Below are 24,133 nucleotides of genomic sequence, written 5' to 3' on the forward strand. Positions count from 1 at the left end.
CTGTAAAGACTGTATACAATTAATAATACAAATACTGAGCTGTATTGTATGCTTAAAGACATTGGTCAATTATATTATTTTATACTCATACAATTGATCAGAGAAAGAGATTTTGTTAACAATATTTCCAGATCCTTGATATCCTTCTCTTATGGATGGCCCTCTTCAATTCAAACCACCGGTTTTCAATGGGGTTCAAGTCTGGAGACTGAAATAGTCATTGTAAAATGTTGATTTTGTGGTCAATTAAACATTTCTTCGTGGATGTTGATGTGTGCTTGGGCTATTGTCTCGCTAGAAGATTTACTTGCAGCCAAACTCCAGCCTCTTGGCCAAGGAAACCGGGTTTTTGGCTAAAAATGTCCTGGTACTTGGTGGAGTTCATGATGCGGTTGACCTTAACAAGGGCCCCGGGAGCAGTGGAAACAAAATAGCCACATAACATCAAAGATCCACCACCATATTTTACAGTAGCTATAAGGTTATCTTCTGCATACACATCCTTCTTTCGATTCCAAATCCACCACTGGTGTACATGGCCATCTGACCATAGCACCACCTGGAGTTTGCTAAATGGTATTGGCACTTGGATTGGAACCGGTGCTATGGTCAGATGACATGAAAATAGAGCTCTTTGGCCACAAAATCATCATCTTGCTTTGGCCATCTCAGTCTCCGGTCTTGAACCCCATTGAAAACCTGTGGTTTGACTTGAAGAGGGCCGTCCATAAGAGAAGGATATCAAGGATCTGGAAAGATTCTGTATGGAGGAATAGTCTAAGATCCCTCCCAATGTGTTCTGTAATGTTATAAAACATTTTTGGAAAAGGCTTAGGGTCCTTATCATCGTAAGGGGAGGGTGCTGGTGTATTGAAAACGGGTGCCAATAATTTTGACACATTTTTTTTGATATTTTGTTATTACTTGTTTAACAAAGTCTCTTTCACTGAGAAATTGTATTAGAATAAATAAAAATATAGCTCAGTGTTTGTATTATTTATTTTATACTGTCTTTTTTTGTTATCTTTATCGAGGGAGCCAATCATTTTGATTTGTGTGGGTCTGTGTCTGTCTGTGTCTGTCTGTGTCTGTGTATCTGTGTGTGTGTCTTAAGGTGTTTCAGGTTGTGTGATGTGTGTTTGTCCTCAACATATTAAGATATGTGTCCTCATGTGCATAACAGTGTGATGTGTGTGTTTTGCCAGGTGTATGAAGGGGAGCTGGAGGAGGTCCCAGATTTCCGAGGGCTGACAGATTTCTGTAAAACGTTCCGACTGCAGCGGGGGAAGACTGAGGATGAGGACGACGACCCCTCAGTGGTCGGAGAGTTCAAGGTGATCACCTCTTTTTCTTTTAGGAATGTATGATCCTTCATGCATACATGTCATCCTGTTAAGATGTATTTTCAAGGGAGTTCTGTCCAGAGCCTGTTTTCAATAACAAGGAGACATGGACTGGGGGCCTTTTAAAGCCCTGCACATACAGCTGGTGGGGTGGGAAACAACATTACATAGAACCAATGATACAACGTCCTTATTTTCTCCACTTTATATGTGAACCCAGCCTAAGTATTGACACCTAGCCTGACTTTTGACGCCTGACCCTGCTGGTGTCTCCTGTGCTGTAGGGCTCGTTCCGGGTGTACCCCCTATCTGATGACCCAGGGGTGCCAGCCCCACCACGTCAGTTCAGAGAGCTGCCTGAGAGTGGGTTGCAGGAGTGCCTGGTCAGGATCTACGTGGTGCGATGCATGGACCTGCAGCCTAAAGACAACAACGGCATGGTGAGTGAACGCCAAACACAGTCTTAGAGACTCTACACACTGAGAACACTTCCAAGGCGATCCTGGATCAGGCTTATGTCAAACGCTGGATTAATTTCAATTTTCAGCTGAGCGTTTTTGCAGTGCACATACATACGTTTGACCCTCCCCCTCACCAACCAACAGTTCTCATTAAAATAGATGACTTGTATAGCCTTTTCCCACACAAACACCATACCATATTTCAACATTTGTGTTTGTTTTTGGTTTTTAGTGTGACCCTTACATCAAGATCTCTTTGGGGAAGAAAACAAAAGATGACAGGGATGACTACACACCAAACACCCTCAATCCAGAGTTTGGCAGGTAAACATTTTTATTTAACCTTATTTAAGTAGGCAAGTCAGTTAAAAACAAATTCTTATTTTACAATGATGGCCTACAGTAGTAGTTGGATGGATGAATGAATGAGTTATCAATAATGCACACAGAAGTGTACCTGACCAAGTTAACCTCTTCTCTTCCTCTTGTGTCAGGATGTTTGAGCTGTCCTGTTTCCTCCCTCAAGACAAAGACCTGAAGATAGCTGTGTACGACTATGACTTGCTCAGCCGAGATGAGAAAGTGGGAGAGACGGTCATTGACCTGGAGAACAGACTCCTCTCCCGCTTCGGCGCCTACTGCGGCCTGCCGCAGTCCTACTGCATGTGAGTGTGTATGTGCACGTCTGTCCGTCTGTACGACTGTCAGTTCTAAAGGTCTCTCATTCCAACTTTCCCACTCTGTCTCTGATCTGTTGAATTTATGTTTCATGACTTTTAATTGCATGTAGTTTCCTAACTTTTACTCTGGCCTAGTCCAGCCCCCACTAGAGAATGCTATTGTATTACACTACCGTTCAAAAGTTTGGCGTCACTTCGAAATGTCCTTGTTTCTGAAAGAAAAGCACATTTTTATGTCCATTAAAATAACATCAAATTGATCAGAAATACAGTGTAGACATTGTTAATGTTGTAAATGACTATTGTAGCTGGAAACGGCAGATTTTTTAATGGAATATCTACATAGGCGTACAGGGGCCCATTATCACCAACCATCACTCCTCTGTTCCAATGATACATTTTAAAAGGCTAATTGATCATGTAGTTTTAATGTACTTGTCCTCTTGCTCAGTTGTGCACTGGGGCCTCCCACTCCTCTTTCTATTCTGATTAGGGCCAGTTTGCGCTGTTCTGTGAAGGGAGTAGTACACAGCGTTGTATGAGATCTTCAGTTACTTGGCCATTTCTCGCATGGAATAGCCTTCATTTCTCAGAACAAGAACAGACTGACGAGTTTCAATAGAAAGTTCTTTGTTTCTGGCCATTTTGAGCCTGTAATCGAACCCACAAATGCTGATGCTACAGATACTCAACTAGTCTAAAGAAGACCAGTTTTATTGCTTCTTTAATCAAAACAACAGATTTCAGCTGTGCTAACATAATTTCAAAAGGGTTTTCTAATGATCAATGAACCTTTTAAAATGATAAACTTGGATTAGTAAACACAATGTGCCATCAGAACACACGAGTGATGGTTGCTGATAATGAGCCCCTGTACGCCTATGTAGATATTCCATAAAAAATCAGCCATTTCCAGCTACAATAGTCATTTACAAAATGAACATTGTCTACACTGTATTTCTGATCAATTTTATGTTATTTTAATGGACAGAAAATGTGTTTTCTTTGAAAAACAAGGACATTTCTAAGTGACCCCAAATATAACATTACAAAACAGCTCAGGGACCAACCAGTGGAGGGATCAGCTGAAGCCTTCCCAGATCCTGGAGAACCTGGCCAGACTGAGAGGGATCCCTTCACCCCGCTCCTCTGCTGACGGCAGCACGCTCTCCTTCGGGGGGAGAGACTACAGCCTGCTGGACTTTGGTACAGAAAACCCCTAAGTAGCAAATTACACGTTAACTTCTGGGATCACTCTAGACCTCCATGTAAACCATCCATTTCAATGTGAGATTTGCCCAATAAGTTAGTATTCAACCATCTGAGTTACATGCAGTTCTATTAGAGGAGTTCCACAGATAAAGCAGAAAGAATATTATTATCATTTTTTTTAAATACATTTGGCATTTTACTTCAACCACAACATAGTGAATGTTAGTCATCTGAACGTCAACCCAAACTTCTGTCTCCTGACTGAGTTGTGTGTCCTGTCGCTAGAGGCCAACAGAGTCATCCACCAGCACCTGGGTCCAGCCAGGGAGAGGATGGCCCTGCATGTCCTCAGTAAACAGGGTCTGGTGCCAGAGCATGTGGAAACCAGGACTCTCTACAGTACTTACCAACCTACACTGTCCCAGGTTAGTACCTTATTTCCTTTTTTCCCGATGACACTTTCTAATAGCCGTCATTGTAAGCCATTGTAAATGTTTATAAGTGCTTTATAAAGCTTATGAGCATGTACAAAAAATGCATTTAGAAGTAATGAAATGCATATAGTTTATTATAGTTATTATAAAGTGTTTCCTTATTGCCCTCATGAAACGTCCAAACATTGTACTGCATTATCAGGCCACGTTATCCAAGAAAAAAGATATATCTACTTGAGGTGTTTGTTTGTTGTGTGACAGCATGACATTGTCTAGAGCAGTGCTTCTCAAACCTCTCCTCGGGGACCCCCAGACGTTTCACCATTTTGTTGTAGCTCTGAACGAGCACATCTGATTCAAGTAGTAAGGGCTTGATGTTGAGTTGACAAGTTGAATCAGCTTTGCTAGCTCTGGGGGGTCCCCAAGGAGAGATTTGAGAAAGGCTGGTCTAGAGAATACTTACCAATTGTATTGTCTCTCACTCTCCCCATCGTTAGGGAAAGATTCAGATGTGGGTGGACATCTTCCCCAAGAGCCTGGGTTTACTGGGACCTCCCTGCCACATTACACCACGCCAAGCCAAGAAGTGAGGGCCTTTATTACATTCATTAAAAAATAAAGACCCTGCACAGTTAAAATCATATTTATCATCATATTTGGATGAAACCAGATCAAAGTAGGATGACCAAAGTATGAGAAATGACTGGTGCTGGTACATTGATTAAGTTTGATCATATACTTACTGGCTTCCTCCTCCGTGTTAAAAACTTGAACTCAGGAGGCAGGGTTAATTGAGGCTTTATGTGACATCACATACATTTTTATTCACCTCCTTTTAAACACACCAATGGTAACGTCTTATTCTCTTACCTAATTTAAATAAGTACCGCCTTGCAACCATCATCGCGGAGGGGAGCAGTTTACATAGCTAGCTTGCTAGCTAGTCTCTTGGTGCCAAAATTTGACTGCAGGGTGTCAGCAAATATAATTAATGTTTTCCCCTATTCATCTATAGCAAAGTTATTTATAGGTTTCCTCTTTCATTTGTGTCTGGTGTTAGCAAGTTAATGGCTAGCTAGGTCTTCATCTGTGTCTGGTGTTAGCGAGTTAATGGCTAGCTAGGTCTTCATCTGTGTCTGGTGTTAGCGAGTTAATGGCTAGCTAGGTCTTCATCTGTGTCTGGTGTTAGCGAGTTAATGGCTAGCTAGGTCTTCATCTGTGTCTGGTGTTAGCGAGTTAATGGCTAGCTAGGTCTTCATCTGTGTCTGGTGTTAGCGAGTTAATGGCTAGCTAGGTCATCAGCCAGCATGGGAAAAAAAGGGGGAAAGGGTCGTTCAAAACTCCTACGCAGTTGGCATGTCAACACATCTGTCAGTGCTGCTGCGAACTGCAATAGAAGAGGCATGCCAAATAGGAGATAGGACCAACAGGACCAAGTCATTGTTTTACAAGTCACAAGTAAGTCTCAAGTCTTAGCACTCAAGTCAAGTCCCAAGTCAAGACGGGCAAGTCTGAGTCAAGTCTCAAGTCAAGACGGAAAAGTCTCAAGTCCTAAACTTTGAGTTTCGAGTCCAAGTCATAATGTGCTCTTCACCAAATGTAATACCATTTCATATTTCTAACAAGAGTAATAGTTAGTATATTACATTTACGCAAATCATGAATGCTTTTAAAAATATATACATTGTATTGCTTTCCAAATGAACTTTATATTTCCATGGCCGATCGACTATTGAGGATCGCTATGGGGCGCAATCGGGCAATATAGGCTTGTACACAATCGCCCAACTTTAACACATACACACACACACCACACACACACCCTCTCTGTGTATGGTTACAGTAGACTTACATATGTCAATGGTTTTAGGAACAGCAGTTACATCAGGCAGGATTTAGACTACCAACAGCCTAGCCAGTTGTAGCTCAATCTTGCAATGATCCCGTTCCCGCACTGAGTAACTGTGTGGAGGCTCATTGATTTAATGTTACGTTAGCCTACATGCTACACTAGCAAAGTTATAAATTGTATAGCTGTTGGCTGTATTAGCCACGCTTTACCGTTCTTTGTGCAGCTTCAAATGTCCAACAAAGTTGTAAGTTGTTGCGCCTCCGTCTGCAATTTAATTCCCGCATGTTTTGGAAGTTGCAATCCGTTTTTTGTTGATAAAGCGTCGTCTTTATATCTGAAAATAATCATTTTGGGTATCATCTTTCCAAGGGCTTCATCTGAATTTACCCACCGACATTCCTCTGCACTGCCATGCAAAACTTTTTCTCAGCTGGCACAATTTGATTGGCTGCTGTCCGATTCAAACTGTAATCTGTTAAATGAAGAGTTGATGCGCTGCACACATTTTATTTTATGCATATTTTTTTATATTTGGGCTTGGGGAAGGTATCATCAAGTAAGTTCGAGTCAAAAGGCTCAAGTCCAAGTTAAGTCACGAGTCATTGGTATTAAAGTCAAAGTCGAGTTGCAAGTCATCATATTTGTGACTCGAGTCTGACTCGAGTCCAAGTCATGTGACTCGAGTCCACACCTCTGGGAGATAATAATTGATAGTCATGGTTTATGAACATGGTCTAGAAGTCAAGGTGCCTTCGGGAAGTACTCAGACCCCTTTACTTTTTCCACATTTTGTTACGTTACAGCCTTCTTCTAAAATTGATTTAATAAAACAATTTCATTAGCAATCTACACACAACACCCCATAATGACAGAGTGAAAACAGGTATACAATTTTTGGGCAAATGTATTAAAAATAAAAACATAAGTATTCTGACCATTTGCTATGAGACTTGATATTGAGCTCAGGTACATCCTGTTTCCATTGATCATCCGTGAGATGTTTCTACAACTTGATTGGAGTCCACCTGTGGTAAATTCAATTGATTGGACATGATTTGGAAAGGCACACACCTGCCTATATAAGGTCCTACAGTTGACAGTGCATGTCAGAGCAAAAACCAAGCCATGATGTCCAAGGAATTGTCCATAGAGCTCTGAGACAGGACTGTGTCGAGACACAGATCTGGGGAAGGATGCCAAAACGTTTCTGCAACATTGAAGTTCCCTAAGAACACAGTGGTCTCCATCATTCTTAAATGAAGGAAGTTTGGAACCACAAAGACTCTTCCTAGAGCTGGCCCCGGTCAGGGAGGTGGTCACTCTGACAGAGCTCTAGAGTTCCTCTGTGGAGATTGGAGAACCTTCCAGAAGGACAACCATCTCTGCAGCACTCCACCAATCAGGCTTTTATGGTAGAGTGACCAGACAGAAGCCACTCCACAGTAAAAGGCACATGACAGCCTGTTTGGGAGTTTGCCAAAAGGCACCTAAAGACTCTCAGACCATGAGAAACAACATTCTCTGTTCTGATTTGGCCTGAATGCCAAGCATCACGTCTGGAGGAAACCTGGCGGCAGGGCAGGGACTGAGAGACTAGTCAGGATCGAGGCGAAGATTAACAGAGTAATGTACAGAGAGATCCTTGGTGAAAACCTGCTCCAGAGCGCTCAGGACCTCAGACTGGGGCGACGGTTCACCTTCCAACACGAGCCCAAGCACACAGCCAAGATAATGCAGTATTGGCTTCGGGACAAGTCTCTGAATGTCTTTGAGGGGCCCAGCCAGAGCCCAGAGTTGAACCCGATCTAACATATCTGGAGAGACCTGAAAATAGCTGTGCACCAACGCTCCCCATCCAACCTGACAGAGCTTGAGAGGATCTGCGGAGAAGAATGTGAGAAACTCCCCAAATACAGGTGTGCCAAGCTTGTAGCTTCATACCCAAGAAGACACAAGGCTGTAGTTGCTGCCAAAGGTGCTTCAACAAAGTACTGAGTAAAGCGTCTGAATACTTATGTAAATGTAATATTTATGTTTTTTATTTGTAATAAATTAGCAAAAACTTCCACAACAACAAAAAAATGATTGAGGTATTGGAGGTATTATCAATTTTAGAACAAGGCTGTAACATAACAAAAACATATATATATATATATATTCTATGAGGTGTACCCAGACCTCACCCCGTCCAGTTTCAAATGAAATATGAACTAGATAGCTAGCTTGATAAATCAGTGCTGACAATTCCATCTTGGCTAGCTAACTCAATTATACAGGCATCATTATGTATATATATTTATGCTGTTACAATAACCAAACAGTTGGAAAACAAATAATTTGTGAAACCATCATGTGATGAATGACAACATTGGGATGTTGCATACAACTTAAATGCTGTTTGAGTTGCTTGGATGATCTCACTGGAACACTGCTCACTGTGTCCAAGTTTCATGACATAGGTGTTTCAAAGAACTGTCAGTCAAGGTGAGCTCCCTCCCACTCCGGCTATTAGCTCTCCACCCACTCAGCCTGTCTTTCCACTATTACTGATAGTTCCACACGAGAGAACAAATATCTTGGTCACTCATAAGGCTATTTTAAATGGGAATCAGGATGCCTGTGCGTGAATGGTGTCAATCTCATAGACTGTCAGTTCTTCCATTCTCAGCTCTGCTCATGAATTTACATCCCCACCTCACACCTTTACATTTACCAAACAAAGTGGCAGTGTTAGGCTGTTTATTGAAATGGCAGATTGAGCCTTTATGTGTATGATATTTTTCAACAGGTACTTCATGCGGGCTATCGTCTGGAACACCACTGATGTCATACTAGATGAGACCAGCATCACCGGAGAGAATATGAGTGACATTTACGTCAAAGGGTACGGCAGAGCATGATTGGCTACTCAATGGTACAGTATTGAGTGATTGGCTACTCATACGGATCATACTGTATTGCTGTTCAAGCAAGGGTTGTAAAAGCCTATATTTTAAGTGTGCAAAAAAAGAAGTGAAAACCATGTGAACAGCTGTCCATCTACTTTAGATCTAGGTGCTGGTTCTAGCAGGAAAACCTAGGTGTCCAAAACAAATGTAAAGAAATACACACAAGTAAAGACACAACCAACTTTGACTTCATAATTATGTTGAAATGTTTTCATTGCAGAGTGCATGAGAGTGTACCCCATTGCCGTCTCGATTGGTGGCATACAGTAGACATGGAATTGATAGAGAAATAATGATGTGTGGTTGATCGAGTTAATAGGCGCTAGAGCAGTAGTGTCAAACTCATTTTGCCCTGGAGGCCACATATGAGGTCTGAAGGGACACACTGAATATTTGTTATAATTTCTTGCCTTCAAAATTAGCAAAACATTGTTTTCTATCCATTGTTTGGGAATTGTTGATGCTCCCTGACTGTCTAGCTTTCATTTGGGTGATTATTAGCGGGCTGGAAACAGTCAAGAAACTGTATGAATGTAGGCCCATTATCATTACTACACTGTTTCAATTTGGTTTTAGTCATTTTAAAGTATATTTATTTACAGATGGATGCCTGGTATGGAACAGGACAAGCAGAAGACAGACGTCCATTACAGATCCTTGGATGGTGACGGCAACTTCAATTGGCGATTCGTCTTTGGCTTTGACTACCTGCCTGCAGAGCAACTGTGTCTCGTTTCCAGGAAAGTGCGTTTGAAGAGATTTATTGTATTATTTATTGCCTTTATTTGACTATAATAATGATATACCCCATTTAGCAGACACTTCCAAAGCGATTTAGTCATGTGTGTTGTGCATGCATTTTTTGTATGGGTGGTACCAGGAATCAAACCCACTATTCTGGTGTTGCAAGCGCCATGCCCTACCAACTGAGCTAACACATTCTCTTTTACAGTTACGACCTAAAGTGAAGCATTTTGACAAATTAAGGAGAAGTCTGACCGTAAATAATAGTTTCAGAAATGTATGTTGGGCAGATGGTGAGCTCCAGACTTACAACCAAATGTGTTTGTTTGTAAGGAGCATTTTTGGAATCTGGACCAAACCGAGTTTCGGACTCCCCCAAAGTTGATCATCCAGATTTGGGACAATGACAAATTCTCACTGGATGACTACCTGGGTAAGATACATTTATTTCCTCTGATCTAAACTAACTGATACAAAGTGTTTCTCCTTTTCTCATCATTGGATGTCTCCAAAAATCTGACTGACTGGTTAACTCATTGAATTCATTTATGTTTATTGTCCATCGAAACAATAACAAGAAACATCCATCAGCAGCTGAAAACCAATCTTATTTCAACCCAGGTCTGCACTACATAACATATAATGGTGAATAGGAAATGTGGGAAGGAAACAGTGAAATAAAGGGATTGCTAATGCAGTTTGTTGTATTTGGGACACAGGCACAGTTGAGCTGGATCTGCTTCATCTGATCCCCCCTGCCAAGACCCCTGAGAAATGCAGTCTGAAAATGTTACCAGGGGTTACAGGCTCCACACCTTCCAAACAACCACCGCCCAACTCTCTGTTCTCCCAGAAGTCTGTGCGGGGCTGGTGGCCCTGTATGATCGAGCAGGACGGGAAGCACATCCTGGGTGTAAGTACTGTTGTAGTAAAACAAATAGATAAAATGGCAAATTCTAAGTTAATTTTCCCATTTTGCCATGAATACAGAAAATATTTCTATTCTACACATTCTGCCATGGGGCAGAGAGAATATTTAGCAGTTTTCAAGCTAATTTATTGCAATTGTACAAATTTTCCATTACTTATGCCATGTTCATACGATACCTGGATGAGAGCGACTAACAAAATTGTAATTTAGCAGACGTTTTTTAACCAGAGCGACTTACAGGAGCTCAGCTCAAGGGCATGTCAGATTTTTCACCTAGTCAGCTCTGGTATTTGAAACAGCGACCTTTCAGATACTGGCCCCTCTCTTAACCGCTAGACTACCTTTGTGCCCCCAAAATCAATGGAGGAACACTACCAAATAAAAAAAATGCACCTTCTGTTTTCTACTATTTTAATTCTCAACGTAAGTTGAGACCCTGACAACGACCTAGCGTCCGCTTATGTTGATTATCTGTAGGGCCGGCCCTGTGGGCAACACACACACATGGACAGAACGCACACACACACACCAACCATTCCTTTGGGAATTTACTGTAACTGTGGTATGTGGTTGTCATATCTAGCTACCTTAAGATGAATGAAAGCCTCTCTGGATAAATCAAATCAATTTATATAGCCCTTACATCAGCTTATTTTAGGCTGGGTTTCTGCTGTACAGAAACCCAGCCTAAAACCCCAAACAGCAAGCAATGCAGGTGTAGAAGCACGGTGGCTAGGAAAAACTCCCTAGAAAGGCCAAAACCGAGGAAGAAACCTAGAGAGGAACCAGGCTATGAGGGGTGGCCAGTCCTCTTCTGGCTGAGCCGGGTGGAGATTATAACAGAACATGGCCAAGATGTTCAAATGTTCATAAATGACCAGCATGGTCAAATAATAATAATCACGACTAAGATGTGAAATAAAATACATTCTTATAGTGGATCATGTCTCATTGTGGATGAATTTATAACCAGAAATGCCTGCTCATAGGTGACAGTATTTAGTCACTTTGATCCTTTGCACAGTATTGATAAACATAATTACGTGAAATGGATATCTGAAGTCACAAGCTTTAGGGTTAAATATGTTTATAGATCACAGAGAAGATGGATGAGAAAGTCTGTGGAGAGTTTATGACTGTCTCTGGGTTCCCATAGGGGAAAGTGGAGATGACCCTGGAAATAGTGGAAGAGAGGGAGGTAGAAGAGAGGCCTGCTGGGAAGGGCCGGGACGAACCCAACATGAACCCCAAACTGGACTTTCCCAAGTAAGACATCATCCACAAGTCACTTTTCAACCACCTATGACAATAACATTGTAGCTTCTACATTGTAAGTAGAATGTTTTAGCATACAAACTACATAGCGCTATAACATTCAGTAACAACATGGCACCCAATAAGAGCCTTAATTTCAAACTGGGCTTGCCTAGGCCTACCCCCTAAAAAAAATGTGTTTTGTTGTTTCTCTCTCCATACAGTCGCCCCGACACTTCCTTCTTCTGGTTCACCAGTCCATGCAAGACCATGAGGTTTATCATATGGCGCAGATTCAAATGGATCTTCATTGGTTTGATAGTCCTCCTGCTTGTGCTCTTGTTCCTTGGGATCCTGCTGTACTCCCTACCAGTAAGATATATGTCCTTGTAATCTGCAATACGAATATGTCTATGCCACCTAGAAGACACTTTGATCCATAGCAAATATAGTGAGTAGATAGTGCATACATTTGTTGTGTTTGTATGTGATTCACTCATATAGTGTAAACAGGCAACATGCATCATTCCTTTGATATGCTGAATTGCAACATAATATGTTGATGGATGATATGCAACATATGATCTGATAATAGAGTGCAATATTGCAATAATTCCACTCCACAAATGCATCCTGCATATGAATATAACAGAGGATTTAACCTTACTTGAAATCAAAGTCAAAGATGTGTTTTATTAATTCAATCTTTTCTCTTGCCTCTCCAGAACTACATCTCAATGAAAATTGTGAAGCCTTTCTCTTAGGAGTGACTCTACGGGGCAGCTGAGTACTATGCCCGTCTTCGTCCAAGGGATTAGGCGACAGATGTCTTGACACTCAGACCCTCACAAACTCTATGCAATGTATTCCTATCAGCGTTGTCTTCAGAGTTGCATGCATTATTTACATTTTTTTACACTTTATCAATCAAGGCTACACTTCACTTGCATTAAATACTGTAGCTACACAGCCCTTTTTAATTGTACTGTACTTGTACTGTTCTTACCTGTCTGTGTTTCCCTGAAATACCGAAAGGAAAGGGAAAGGGGGTACCTAGTTAGTCGCAAAACTGAATGCATTCAACCGATAATGTGTCTTCTGCATTTAATCAAATGCTATTTTGTATGCATGCTTTACTAAACCTAATATAGAGATTTTGTCATCGCTGACAGAACAAACTACTAACAACAAACACTGTTGTTGTGGCTTCAAACAATGTCCCAACATTCTAATAAGCCACGTCCTTAGACACCGTACAAAGAAGGTCCCAAGAAGGTTTCCAAGAAAGGGCATGAGATAATGTCTTGGTTGCAACAAAAATCCCATTTAATTTACTCACAGATTGTCTCGGTATGTCATACAGTCCAGGTATGTCACACATAATAAATGAAGCATGGTTTACATGTAAGCATAGATAGTTTTACTATAAATATGAATTGGGATCTAACTCAAAAAGGTACACAAAATGAACAAGGTAAAATAGATGATTGTTTTGAAATCAAAAGGTAAATCCAAAAGGTATTAATGAAACAGATGAAACAGTATTAACCACTCTAGTTTTTGGAAGGTATTTTTCTAGCGGGCTTCTATCCCGTTCTAAATTCGCTTCCACCATAGAGGTATAAAGAAGGCTCATCATTGTGTCTGTGCTATAATGGCTTCTGAGACAGGATGGGAGGGGTATCTCCATTTTAAAGTAACTGTCCAGTGATAATCTCACTTTTAAAATTGTAATGTTCTGATAACTCATACCCAAATAATGTTGTTGGCTCATCCTATACTCTTTTGTGGCCAAAGCAGAAATGGGAGAAAAAAAACACTTAAAAATCCCAACCTCAAACAGAAAAAAAATGCTTGCTATTTTCTCATAGAGGATGATGACATCCTCCTGAAGAGGATGAGCTGGCCAATCAGTGGTCTACTCGCATTAATATTGGACAGTTACTTTAAAGTAGTCCATTTCTTCTTATTCTACTTTTATGAGTCAGTAAACAAACTAAAAAGGTGCATACTGCCACCTGGAGTGTGTTTTCTGAACAGGTATAAAGCCACGGTTGGTGATTTACTGCCACCTGCAGTTCTGGAATGTTTCCTCAGGAGTAATAATTATTTTGGCTGATCCCTCCTGATTACCTGGATGGAATTATGTGATCCTTCCTTAACATTTAACCCATAGGAAGTCCCAAACAGTTGACTCCTTTAAAATGGCGAAAGCCCTCAATGGTGATGTTCATGCTGAAACAGGTTCTATCCATCCAGAGTCCTCTTTCTACCTCTATGGGTTCCACTGACACATCTTCGCTTTAACCATTATATTTCCATATAAACACTTTCCATACTATGAATAATAACTTTAACATATTTTCTTTTCACATACAAAATGGCTCTAACAACTGTTGTTTTCATATTTCATTCATATCAATAGGCTTTTCTATGTTTTAATAAAGAACAATCATTATGTACAACAGTGGCGGTTGCGGATTTACTGTAAATGTTTCTCTCCACACTGATCCCGAAGGCAGCGTTTTAGATCACTTACTGACACCTGGCTGGTGTAGCGGTAGTTCCACAGCCCTGTTGCACACATGGCTAAAAGTGTCCATATAGGTTTGAATCTGGCCTACTGCCCTTTGTCACTACCATAGATTGTGTTTTGTATACTGTGTCAGTACTCAATCAGTAGACAATTCCACCAATTTATCGATTGGCTGAATGATCTATTGGCTGACTTTCAGCAAATGCAAGTCAGGCAAAGCACATTAAGTTGTATAATTTGTATTGGTGATTCTACAGAAGAGGTTTAAATTGCTGTCCCCTATCAAAGTACTATTTTTTTTTTAAACAAGTCTTCAAACATTTATTTATTTACTTTGAAATGTATTTATATCATAATATATTCTAATTAATTCCAAGGCAATTACAAACATTGTTCAATTAATATAGTACAAAGTAATTGTTTAAATACCCATTCCCATTGAGAGGTGGCTGCCCCACACCCTGACTCCTTAAATTCATGTTTGAAAATAAAGCAATTAAAGATTTTTGTAACACTTTTAGCAAATCTTGAGTTAGTTAGTATTATTACATTGAAAGATACTGATCTAATTTGTACACTCTTAGAAAAAAGGGTTCCAAAGGGGTTACTTGCAGAGGGACAGGGTTGTACCAAGAACCATTTACATCTGAAGAACTCTTTTTGGAAGAACATTTTTCATCCTAAGAACCGCTTTTTGAAAGAAAGGGTTCTTTAATGAATTTTTTTGGTAGGAAAGAAGGATTCTTTGGAAGGCAAGCGGGTTCTACTGTACATAGAACCCTTCTGAACTGAATAAGCTTTTAAATAGTGCCTAAGCATTAGTGTTTACCTCAGTGTTTAAACTTTAACATCAGGAGTTTGAGTTATCTGATAGAGGTGGGAATGTTTTAAACTGTACCTACAGTATACTCCCAGTCGGTATTAGATAGAATGTCGCGGCCCCACCCGCTATGGGGGAAAATGACCCCTGGTTACCCCATTGTCTCACCTCAAAAACACAACCTTTTTTGCTACCGACCAGAACATTCTTGGACACCGAGTTCTCACATTTTCCCACTCTCCCACAGCGCTCTTCTCGCAGGATCTATTTCCCTACATGGGAGCATTGTGAACTGTTTGTCGTGATTTTTGACATAGTTACATGTACAACAACACAGCATCTTTTCGGCATGTTTTGTTATTTCTGTATAACAGAAAATTGATGATGAAGTTGGCTCTTTTACAATGGGGGTCAATGGGAAAGAATTTTTGTTTCCCCCAATTTGTGGGTGTGGTCGAGGGGAATTACTTCTTATGGCGTGAATATCGACCATCGAATATATGGGAATATTTGTACATGTATCTGGTATTCCTGATGTGTCTGTTATTCCTTTCTGTTAGGTAGTTTTTAAACCAATTACATGCAGCCTGATCCAGGCCTATGATCTGGTCTAAAGCCAGGTTGATGAACATGTACACTACATTTCTTAGATAAGAAAGTTCTTATTTGAGAGTTAGGCAGGTAACTCCAAGAGTTACCGGTCTAACAGAACACAGAGGGTGTTCTTTAATAGTAGCCTCTCCAACAAAATCCAGGTAGAATCAGGCATTCCCCAGGGCAGCCGTGTAGGCCCCTTAATCCTTACTAATGGCCTGCCACTGGCTGAGTAAAGCCTGTGTCTTTATGTATGCGGATGACTCAACACTATGCATGTCAGCAAGTTAAATCACTGCAACACTTAAAGAGCTGCAGTCAGTTTCAGAATGGGTGGCAAGTAATAAGCTGGACCTAAATATTTCAAAAACTAAAAGCATTGTATTTGGGATAATTACGAATGGCCCAGAACAGGGCAGAACGGCTGGTCCTTAAATGTACACGTAGAGCTAACATTAATAATATGCATGTCAATCTGTCATGGCTCAAAGTAGAGGAGAGATTGGCTTCATCACTACTTGTAGAAATGGTATTATAATGTATATTACTGCCATAATAAATACAAATGATTCTAATAATTTTGCTAGGTAAGAAAGTATAGAAATAGGGCAATCATTATTTAGGGCACAAGGGTCACCACCTTTGTGGAAAGGGAGCACATGAGCCGCCTTCTAAAACCCTTGTGATAGTACCAGATATGATCTTCAAATAAAAAATCTGGGTTAATGATTCAGAAATCAATGGGGCGGAGAGCTGCAATAAAACCAGGTCAAAAGCATATCAACCCCCCCCCCCATGGATGTTTTAACTTCAGTATTAACAGTATTAAGCAAGGCCTTCAGCACATCACAGGTACAGTAGTAACGTGTTGAAATTAAAACACAGATTCACTAGTAGTTGACAGGTTATCATTCAGGTCAGCTAGAGGATGGGTGCAGGAAGAGCAGAGAACTGACAATGGTTATTTAGACCACCATTTCTCTCAAATAAAAATGTGCTAATGTAATGCTCATAATGTCCAGGTGGGGCGATTCTGTTAACTGTGCAACCCAATATGCATTCCATACACAGTGTATTGCATTTGGGGCTATGGAGGGGGTGGCATAAAAAGCCAGCAGCCGTTACGACACAGTCCCCCTCAAAAAGTAACCATATTTGGTTAGTAGACACCCTACTAAGTATTTTTCACCCCACTTTTCACCCCACTTTATTTGAGGAAATGTGTTTCTCTACAACCAAATACTGTATGAATACCATATAGTATTGCATTTGGAGATATGGGGCCAGAGTAAAAAAGCCAGCAGCAACTCATGCGACACAGTCCCCCTCAAAAAGTAAACATTTGGTTAGTAGAGGCCCTACTGAGTATTTTCCACCTCAGTATTCCATATATGATGTATTGCTTTTGGGGCTATGGAGGGCTGAGGGAAAGGCCAGCAGCAGGCCGTGCAACTCAGTCGCCCTCAAAAACTAAGGGAATGCAGGTGACAAGTTTAGATCTGCAAATTATGCCCATTGAAACGCATTGGGCTTATTCAGGACAGATTTTGGCGACAGTGAGCCCTCTCGCCTTGCCTCTTCCTCTCTGCTGAAGCTAGTGAACGGAACAGCGCTGCTCTGTGTTACTATATGTAGCCCATGTATCTGATGCTGTCTGCCCAGAAACAGTATGACATGCCATTCTCCTTCTGTCCAGACAGCATCAGATACATGGTCTACACATACGGAGACAGAGGGGGGCTGTTTCGCTCACTCGGATGCTTTATCTGAGATCGTAAATCCGGCCCTAGCTATTCGGTGGCACAAGTGGGGACACTTCAGGCTGAGGAGTAAGTTTCACACATCCCCATGTGCAACGTTCATCCCTGAAATCTTCCCAGCAGCGACCCCCAGGCAATAGCAAAACGAAGTCACTAAGCACCACTGTAAAGGACATCACGATGCTTGCTTAGCAAGTACCACTTCCACTTGATTCCAGTTATGGGTAGCTGTAGCCCAATATGGCGACCGGAGTATTGGCGAGGGGGTGTGTCAGAAGGAGTGGGTTTATGGAAAGCAAATCAGCTAATTGTCCAGATTTGTTGCCACTCAAGAACGTTTTGCTACGAGTCGATAAGCTGGCGAGCGACCAGTGCACCGGTGTTGATACACGCTTATGTCACCGGCAGTAGCTAATGTGCCCATTTTTTTTCTCACATGATTTTGACTTCAAGTAGGATAGCAGCCTACACAATAAATAATTAATATAGTTGTCACCTTGATACCTAACCTACATGCAGTCTACTACTCAATGGGGAGGGTATAAACGGCAACACCAGGACACACTGCTCTTCACTCTCTCTTGACAAGCACTACTGTCTGGCAACGGCGTGGGCAACGGCGTGGGATATCATGGTGACAGTCACAGAAGCACATGCATGCAGTAACAATACAGTCATCATACCAGTCATACACCCTCCTCAGAGCATTATGTATTATTCTGTACGTAAATCCTAGATACTCCATTTAGTATGTTATGCTACGTTTGCAATGATTACATTAGACAGATGGCTACTTTAAGGCAAAAACAAAAGTAGAGTGGGTGGTCGGATTTACATACAGAATAAAACTAAATGCTCTGAGACCAGGTTGTGGAGAGCTACCCTCATGTAGGTTTTCACTGCCACCCAGGGATGTAGTGTTGCAGCAGTGCTGCCATAGCGTGATGCTGCTCCCTCACTTTTTTTATTTGAGAATATGCAGAGCTGCATGGTAAAATAATTTCTGGAAAATATATTCTGATAACTACCACGAAAATTCCATGAAAATGATAGAATGACAAACCAAATAAATATGTAGGCAATAACAGCCTATGAGTATGTAGCCTAAATCCTATCCTAGCTAAAGTGAGCCACCAAGCTAGAATTCGTAACAGATCATACGTTTTGAAAATTGATAACATATTATACGTTTTGCAAATTTGTAACATATTGTACATTTTGCAAATTCGTAACATATAATACGAATGTTAATTCATAACATATCATACAAAATGGGGGATTTACATCCACAATTTAACGCATACTATACTAAATGTATATATTTCTTTAACGAGTCGGACACAAAGGATTTACTTCAGACTCCCGACAAGGCCCAAATTCCCGTAATTCACATGAAGAAGAGACGGAGATATCGGGGATGTAGGTCGGGGAGCCTTATAAGGATCTGACGGCGAGTGAGTAATCCGACAATACCATCAGTCATATTAGCGAATGCGCAATCATTGGATAATACAAATAGATGAGCTCCGATCAAGACTATCCTACCATAAAACATAAAAAACTGTAATATCATATGTTTCACCGAGTTGTGGTTGCATGACGACATGGATAACAAACAGCTGGCTGGGTTTTCGGTCCATTAGCAAGATAGAGCAGCTACCTCCAGTAAGACAAGGAGTGACGGTCTGTGTCTATTTGTAAATAACAGCTGGTGCACAAAAGTCTCAAGGTTTTGCTTGCCTGAGGTAGAGTGTCTCATGATAAGCTGTATACCACACTATTTATGTAGCTGTCTATTTACCACCACAACCCAATGCTGGCACTAAGACGGCATTGAATGAGCTATACAGCTTGAGCTGTACAAGCAAACAAGAAAAGGCTCATCCAGAGGCAGCGTTCCTAGTGGCCGGAGACTTCAATGCAGGGAAACTTTTTATCAGGTTTTACATCATTTCTACCAGCATGTTACATGTGCAACCAAAGGAAAGAATCTCTAGACCACCTTTAGAGACTAGTACAAAGCTCTCCCTCGCCCTCCATTTGGCAAATCTGACCATAACTCTATCCTCCTGATTCATGCTTACAAGCACAAACTAAAGGAGGAAGTACCAGTTACTCGCTCAATAAGGAAGTGGTCAGATGACGCAGATGCTAAGCTACAGGACTGTTTTGCTACGACAGACTGGAATATGTTCCGGGATTCTTCCGATGGCATTGAGGAGTACAGCACATCAGTCGCTGGCTACATCAATAAGTTTATTGATGAAGTCGTCCCAACAGTGACCGTACGTACATACCCCAACCAGAAGCCATGGATTACAGGCAACATCCGCACTGAGCTAAAGGGTAGAGCGGGACTCTAAGCCAGACGCTTAACAGAAATCCTGCTATACCCTTTGACGAACCATCAAACAGGCAAAGCGTCAATACAGGACTAAGACTGACCTCTACTACACCGGCTCCGACGCTCGTCGGATGTGGCAGGGCTTGCAAACTATTACGGACTACAAAGGGAAGCACAGCTGTGAGCTACCCTGTGACATGAGCCTAGCAGACGAGCTACATAACTTCTATGCTTGCTTCGAGGCAAGCAACACTGAAGCACGCATGAGAGCATCAGATGTTCTGGACGACTGCGTGTTCACGCTCTCCGTATGCGATGTGAGTAAGACCTTTAAACAGGTCAACAGACCTTTGAACCAGGACGTGTACTCCGAGCATACGCTGACCAACTGACAAGTGTCTTTACTGACATTTTCATCCTGTCCCTGACCGAGTCTGTAATACCAACATGTTTCAAGTAGACCACCATAGTCCCTGTGCCCATAGTCCCTGTGCCCTAGGCTGGTAAGGGCTCACCATTGTCCCAGAAACCCTAGACCCACTCCAATTTGCATACTGCCCAAAAAGATCCACAGATGATGCAATTTCTATTGCACTCTACATTGCCCTTTCCCACCTGGACAATAGAAACAGCTATGTGAGAATGCTATTCATTAACTACAGCTCAACGTTCAACACCGTAGTACCCTCAAACCTTGTCTCTAATCTAAGGGTCCTGGGACTAAAAACCTCCCTCTGCAACTGGATCCTGGACTACCTGACGGGCTGCCCCCAGGTGGTAAGGGTAGGTAACAGCACATCTGCCACGCTGAACCTCAACACGGGGGCTCATCAGGGGTGCATGCTCAGTCCCCTCCTGTACTCCCTGTTCACCTATTACTGCATGGCCAAGCAAGACTCCAACACCATCATTAAGTTTGCAGGCGACACAACAGTGGTAGGCCTGATCACCGACAACGATGAGACAGCCTATAGGGAGGAGGTCAGAGACCTGGCAGTGTGTGGCCAGGATAACAACCTCTCCCTCAACGTGATCAAGACAAAGGAGATGATCGTGGACAACAGGAAAAGGAGGACAGAGCATGTCCCCATTCTCATCAATGGGACTGTAGTGGAGCAGGTTGAGAGCTTCAAGTTCCTTGGTGTCCACATCACCAACAAACTATCATTGTCTAAACACAGTAAGACAGTCGTGAAGAGGGAAAGACAACATCTATTCCCCCTCAGGACACTGAAAAGAGCATCCTGACTGGCTGCATCACTGCCTGGTATGGCAACTGCTCGGCCTTTTTTACTTAAAATAACACTTGTTTTTCTTAAAAGTACATTGTTGGTTAAAGGATTGGATGTAAGCATTCACTGTAATGTCTACACCTGTTGTAATTCAGCGCATTTGACAAATACAATTTGTTTTGATTACTCGGCTCTCAGCTGCGCAACATGCAGTAAGTCATTGTTTTGCAGGCTAGGAGTGTCCGTATAGCCTCTCCCTGCTAACTATTTGTTTAATTTAAACAACATTGCTCCATAATGTTACAGTATTAGCTAAACCAGTTCAGTTTACTAGTAGTATGCAAATGTTTCTTGGCACCGAAAGAAAGGAAAATGTTGTGAGTCTGGTAAAATAATCTGTAGTATTGTGTAGGCTGTAGCAATATTTTTTAAGTTAGCTAATGATTTGAAGTAAGTTTATCTAGCTGTCTTATTTTGTATTTGTTCAATGCCTCAATTGATTTCAGAAGTTATATTGGATGTACCGTAAGGCTGTACAGATACCTGGTTCGAATCAACCCAAGATCATGAACCCTAAAGATGGGACAGAGTGCATGACAAGGTGGCCCAGAGGAATCTAGCTGTTCTGAATGAAGACCTCTCGTGAGGTAAGTACACACACACATACATACACGCGATACCAGCTTGATATGTCCCTTGTCACCTATGTTTTTACCCAGAGAGTAACAGCTCTGGTGCTCTCTGTCTCATTCTATTATTTCTTGCTCTATGCTTGACCTAGGGTTTGAGAAGAGCTGACAAATCAGAACTGAGTAGGATTGTTAGTGAGCCCCACGAGGAACACCTGATACTGCGCTGACTTCTCTGTCCTGGATGCTCTCCTGACCAAACTGTCCCTTTGTGTTTCCCCACCTCTGAACCCCCTTACCCCAAATATAGTTGCCCCTGATCCTAGATCTATGATCAATCTCAATTTTAACTCCCTCTCTTTGTCGCTCTCTCCCCATTACATTTGTGATGTAATGAGATTCTTATTTGGTTAACTGTTGTTACTTATATATTGTCAATGTTGTTGTTTAATTCGTTTTTAATGTTGTTACCACTTTGAATAAATGTATTTTTATCTACAAATGTATTGTTTTTCTTAAATTTAGATTTCAGAGAGAATTTCAGTGTACATTTACAGCAGTATCCTGGCACCAGAATTGCAAGCTTAATTCTGTAATTATGCATTGCAGCAGAGATTATGCAAAATATTTCACAGTACTATTTTCCTTACTGTAAAACATTCCAGCATCCCTCTAAATTTACAGCAGGGATGATGTAATATGTTTTACAATAAGGAAAATAGTACAGTAAAATATATTACAGCATCTCTGCTGTAAACAGAATTACAGTATTAAGCATGCAACTCTGGTGGCAGTATAATGCTGTAGATTTACAGGGAAAAGTTTTATGGTGTAACTCTCAAATAAACCATGACCTGTAAATATGTAAAATATATTTCACAAATATTGACCATGAGTCACTTAAACAATAAAAATAAATGTTTTGTCATACCCGTGGTATACAGTCTGATATACCACGTCTGTCAGCCAATCAGCATTCAGGGCTCAAATCACCCAGTTATAAAAATAAATATATGATCTGTAAATATATTCAACATAGCTCACACATAAAACTACAATTTGAACAAATATAGAAGGATTTGTGAGAAAATGTTCAGAAATCCCTGACATTTAAAACTGTGGAATGTGCTATTGCACATTCAAAAAGTGCCTGTGGATCTGTATTCTGTGTTTACAAAATTATTTGATTTTTACCCCCATCTGTCCATGTATTGTCATCCACAAATGTAGCTTCAGATGAGAGTCGGCTATCTCCATTCATTGGGATAATCTTTATGTCACGTGACGAAATTACATCACGACTGTGTACTTCTTGTCCTTAGCTAAAAGAAAGAACAGCTTCAAAAAATGTGAGTACAACGTTTATTTATTCAACAAATTATGTTAAAATGTTCAACAAATGACTTTCGTATGAATATTACATTTGACCATTGGTACATGCAATACCGAGTGTGTGTACCGGTAGCTAGCAGGAGTGGTTGAAAAAGTACCCAAATGTCATACTTGATTTGAAGTAAAGATACCTTAATAGAAATGAGTCAAGTAAAAGTCATCCAGTAAAATACTACTTGAGTAAAAGTATTCGGTTTTAAATATATGTATATTTATTTTAATTGTACCTTTATTTAACTAGGCAAGTCAGTTAAAGAACAAAATCTTATTTTCAATGACGGCCTAGGAACAGTGCGTTAACTGCCTGCTCAGGGGCAGAACGAGAGATTTGTACCTTGTCAGCTCGGGGATTTGAACTTGCATCCTTCCGGTTACTAGTCCATATACTTAAGTATCGAAAGTAAATGTAATTGCTAAAATATACTTATGTATCAAAAGTAAAAATATAATTCATTTCAAATTCCTTCTATCAATAAACGGCACCATTTTATTGTATACCCCAGAGGTATACTCCAACACTAATTTACAAATTAAGCATTTGTGTTTTTAGTGAGCCCATCAGATCAGAGGCAGTAGATATGACCAGGGATGTTCTCTTGATAAGTGTGTGAATTGGACCATTGTTCTGTGCTGCTAAGCATTCAAAATGTATTGAGTACTTTTGGGTGTCAGGGAAAATGTATGGAGTAAAAAGTACATGATTTTCTTTAGGAATGTAGTGAAGTAAAACTTATCGAGTACAGATACCCCAAAACACTACTTAAGTAGTACTTTAAATTATTTTTTACTTAATTAGTTTACAACACAGCTTAATAGTTAATTGTTAATTCAGGAATGTGTAAATTTTGAAGAACTACCCAATTAAAAAAAATCTGAATTGTGATCTGGCTAACCAGCTAAATTGAAATGTTGCAAATCCTATTTTCCAATCTGTTGTCTTTCAGGGACTTAACAGGGCAATTGATGC

At 40.8% G+C, this 24,133-nt stretch overlaps 1 protein-coding gene across 1 annotated transcript in view; it reads left to right on the top strand.

Moving 5' to 3' along the window:
* LOC118365784 (myoferlin-like) overlaps positions 1–14,920 on the top strand; it is a 55,720-nt gene extending 40,800 nt beyond the window's left edge. The window contains exons 41-54 of the mRNA XM_052518767.1: positions 1,206–1,334; positions 1,628–1,783; positions 2,037–2,128; positions 2,299–2,469; positions 3,542–3,690; positions 3,982–4,121; positions 4,628–4,716; positions 8,771–8,866; positions 9,533–9,674; positions 10,008–10,107; positions 10,394–10,587; positions 11,762–11,871; positions 12,084–12,231; positions 12,585–14,920. Of these exons, the coding sequence (XP_052374727.1) occupies positions 1,206–1,334; positions 1,628–1,783; positions 2,037–2,128; positions 2,299–2,469; positions 3,542–3,690; positions 3,982–4,121; positions 4,628–4,716; positions 8,771–8,866; positions 9,533–9,674; positions 10,008–10,107; positions 10,394–10,587; positions 11,762–11,871; positions 12,084–12,231; positions 12,585–12,623 (1,755 nt within the window). The 3' untranslated portion in view covers positions 12,624–14,920. The remainder of the gene's footprint in view (positions 1–1,205; positions 1,335–1,627; positions 1,784–2,036; positions 2,129–2,298; positions 2,470–3,541; positions 3,691–3,981; positions 4,122–4,627; positions 4,717–8,770; positions 8,867–9,532; positions 9,675–10,007; positions 10,108–10,393; positions 10,588–11,761; positions 11,872–12,083; positions 12,232–12,584) is intronic.
* Positions 14,921–24,133: the final 9,213 nt, after the last annotated feature.

This window comes from Oncorhynchus keta, chromosome 5, assembly GCF_023373465.1.
Source record: "Oncorhynchus keta strain PuntledgeMale-10-30-2019 chromosome 5, Oket_V2, whole genome shotgun sequence".
In the NCBI taxonomy this organism is placed as follows: domain Eukaryota; kingdom Metazoa; phylum Chordata; class Actinopteri; order Salmoniformes; family Salmonidae; genus Oncorhynchus; species Oncorhynchus keta.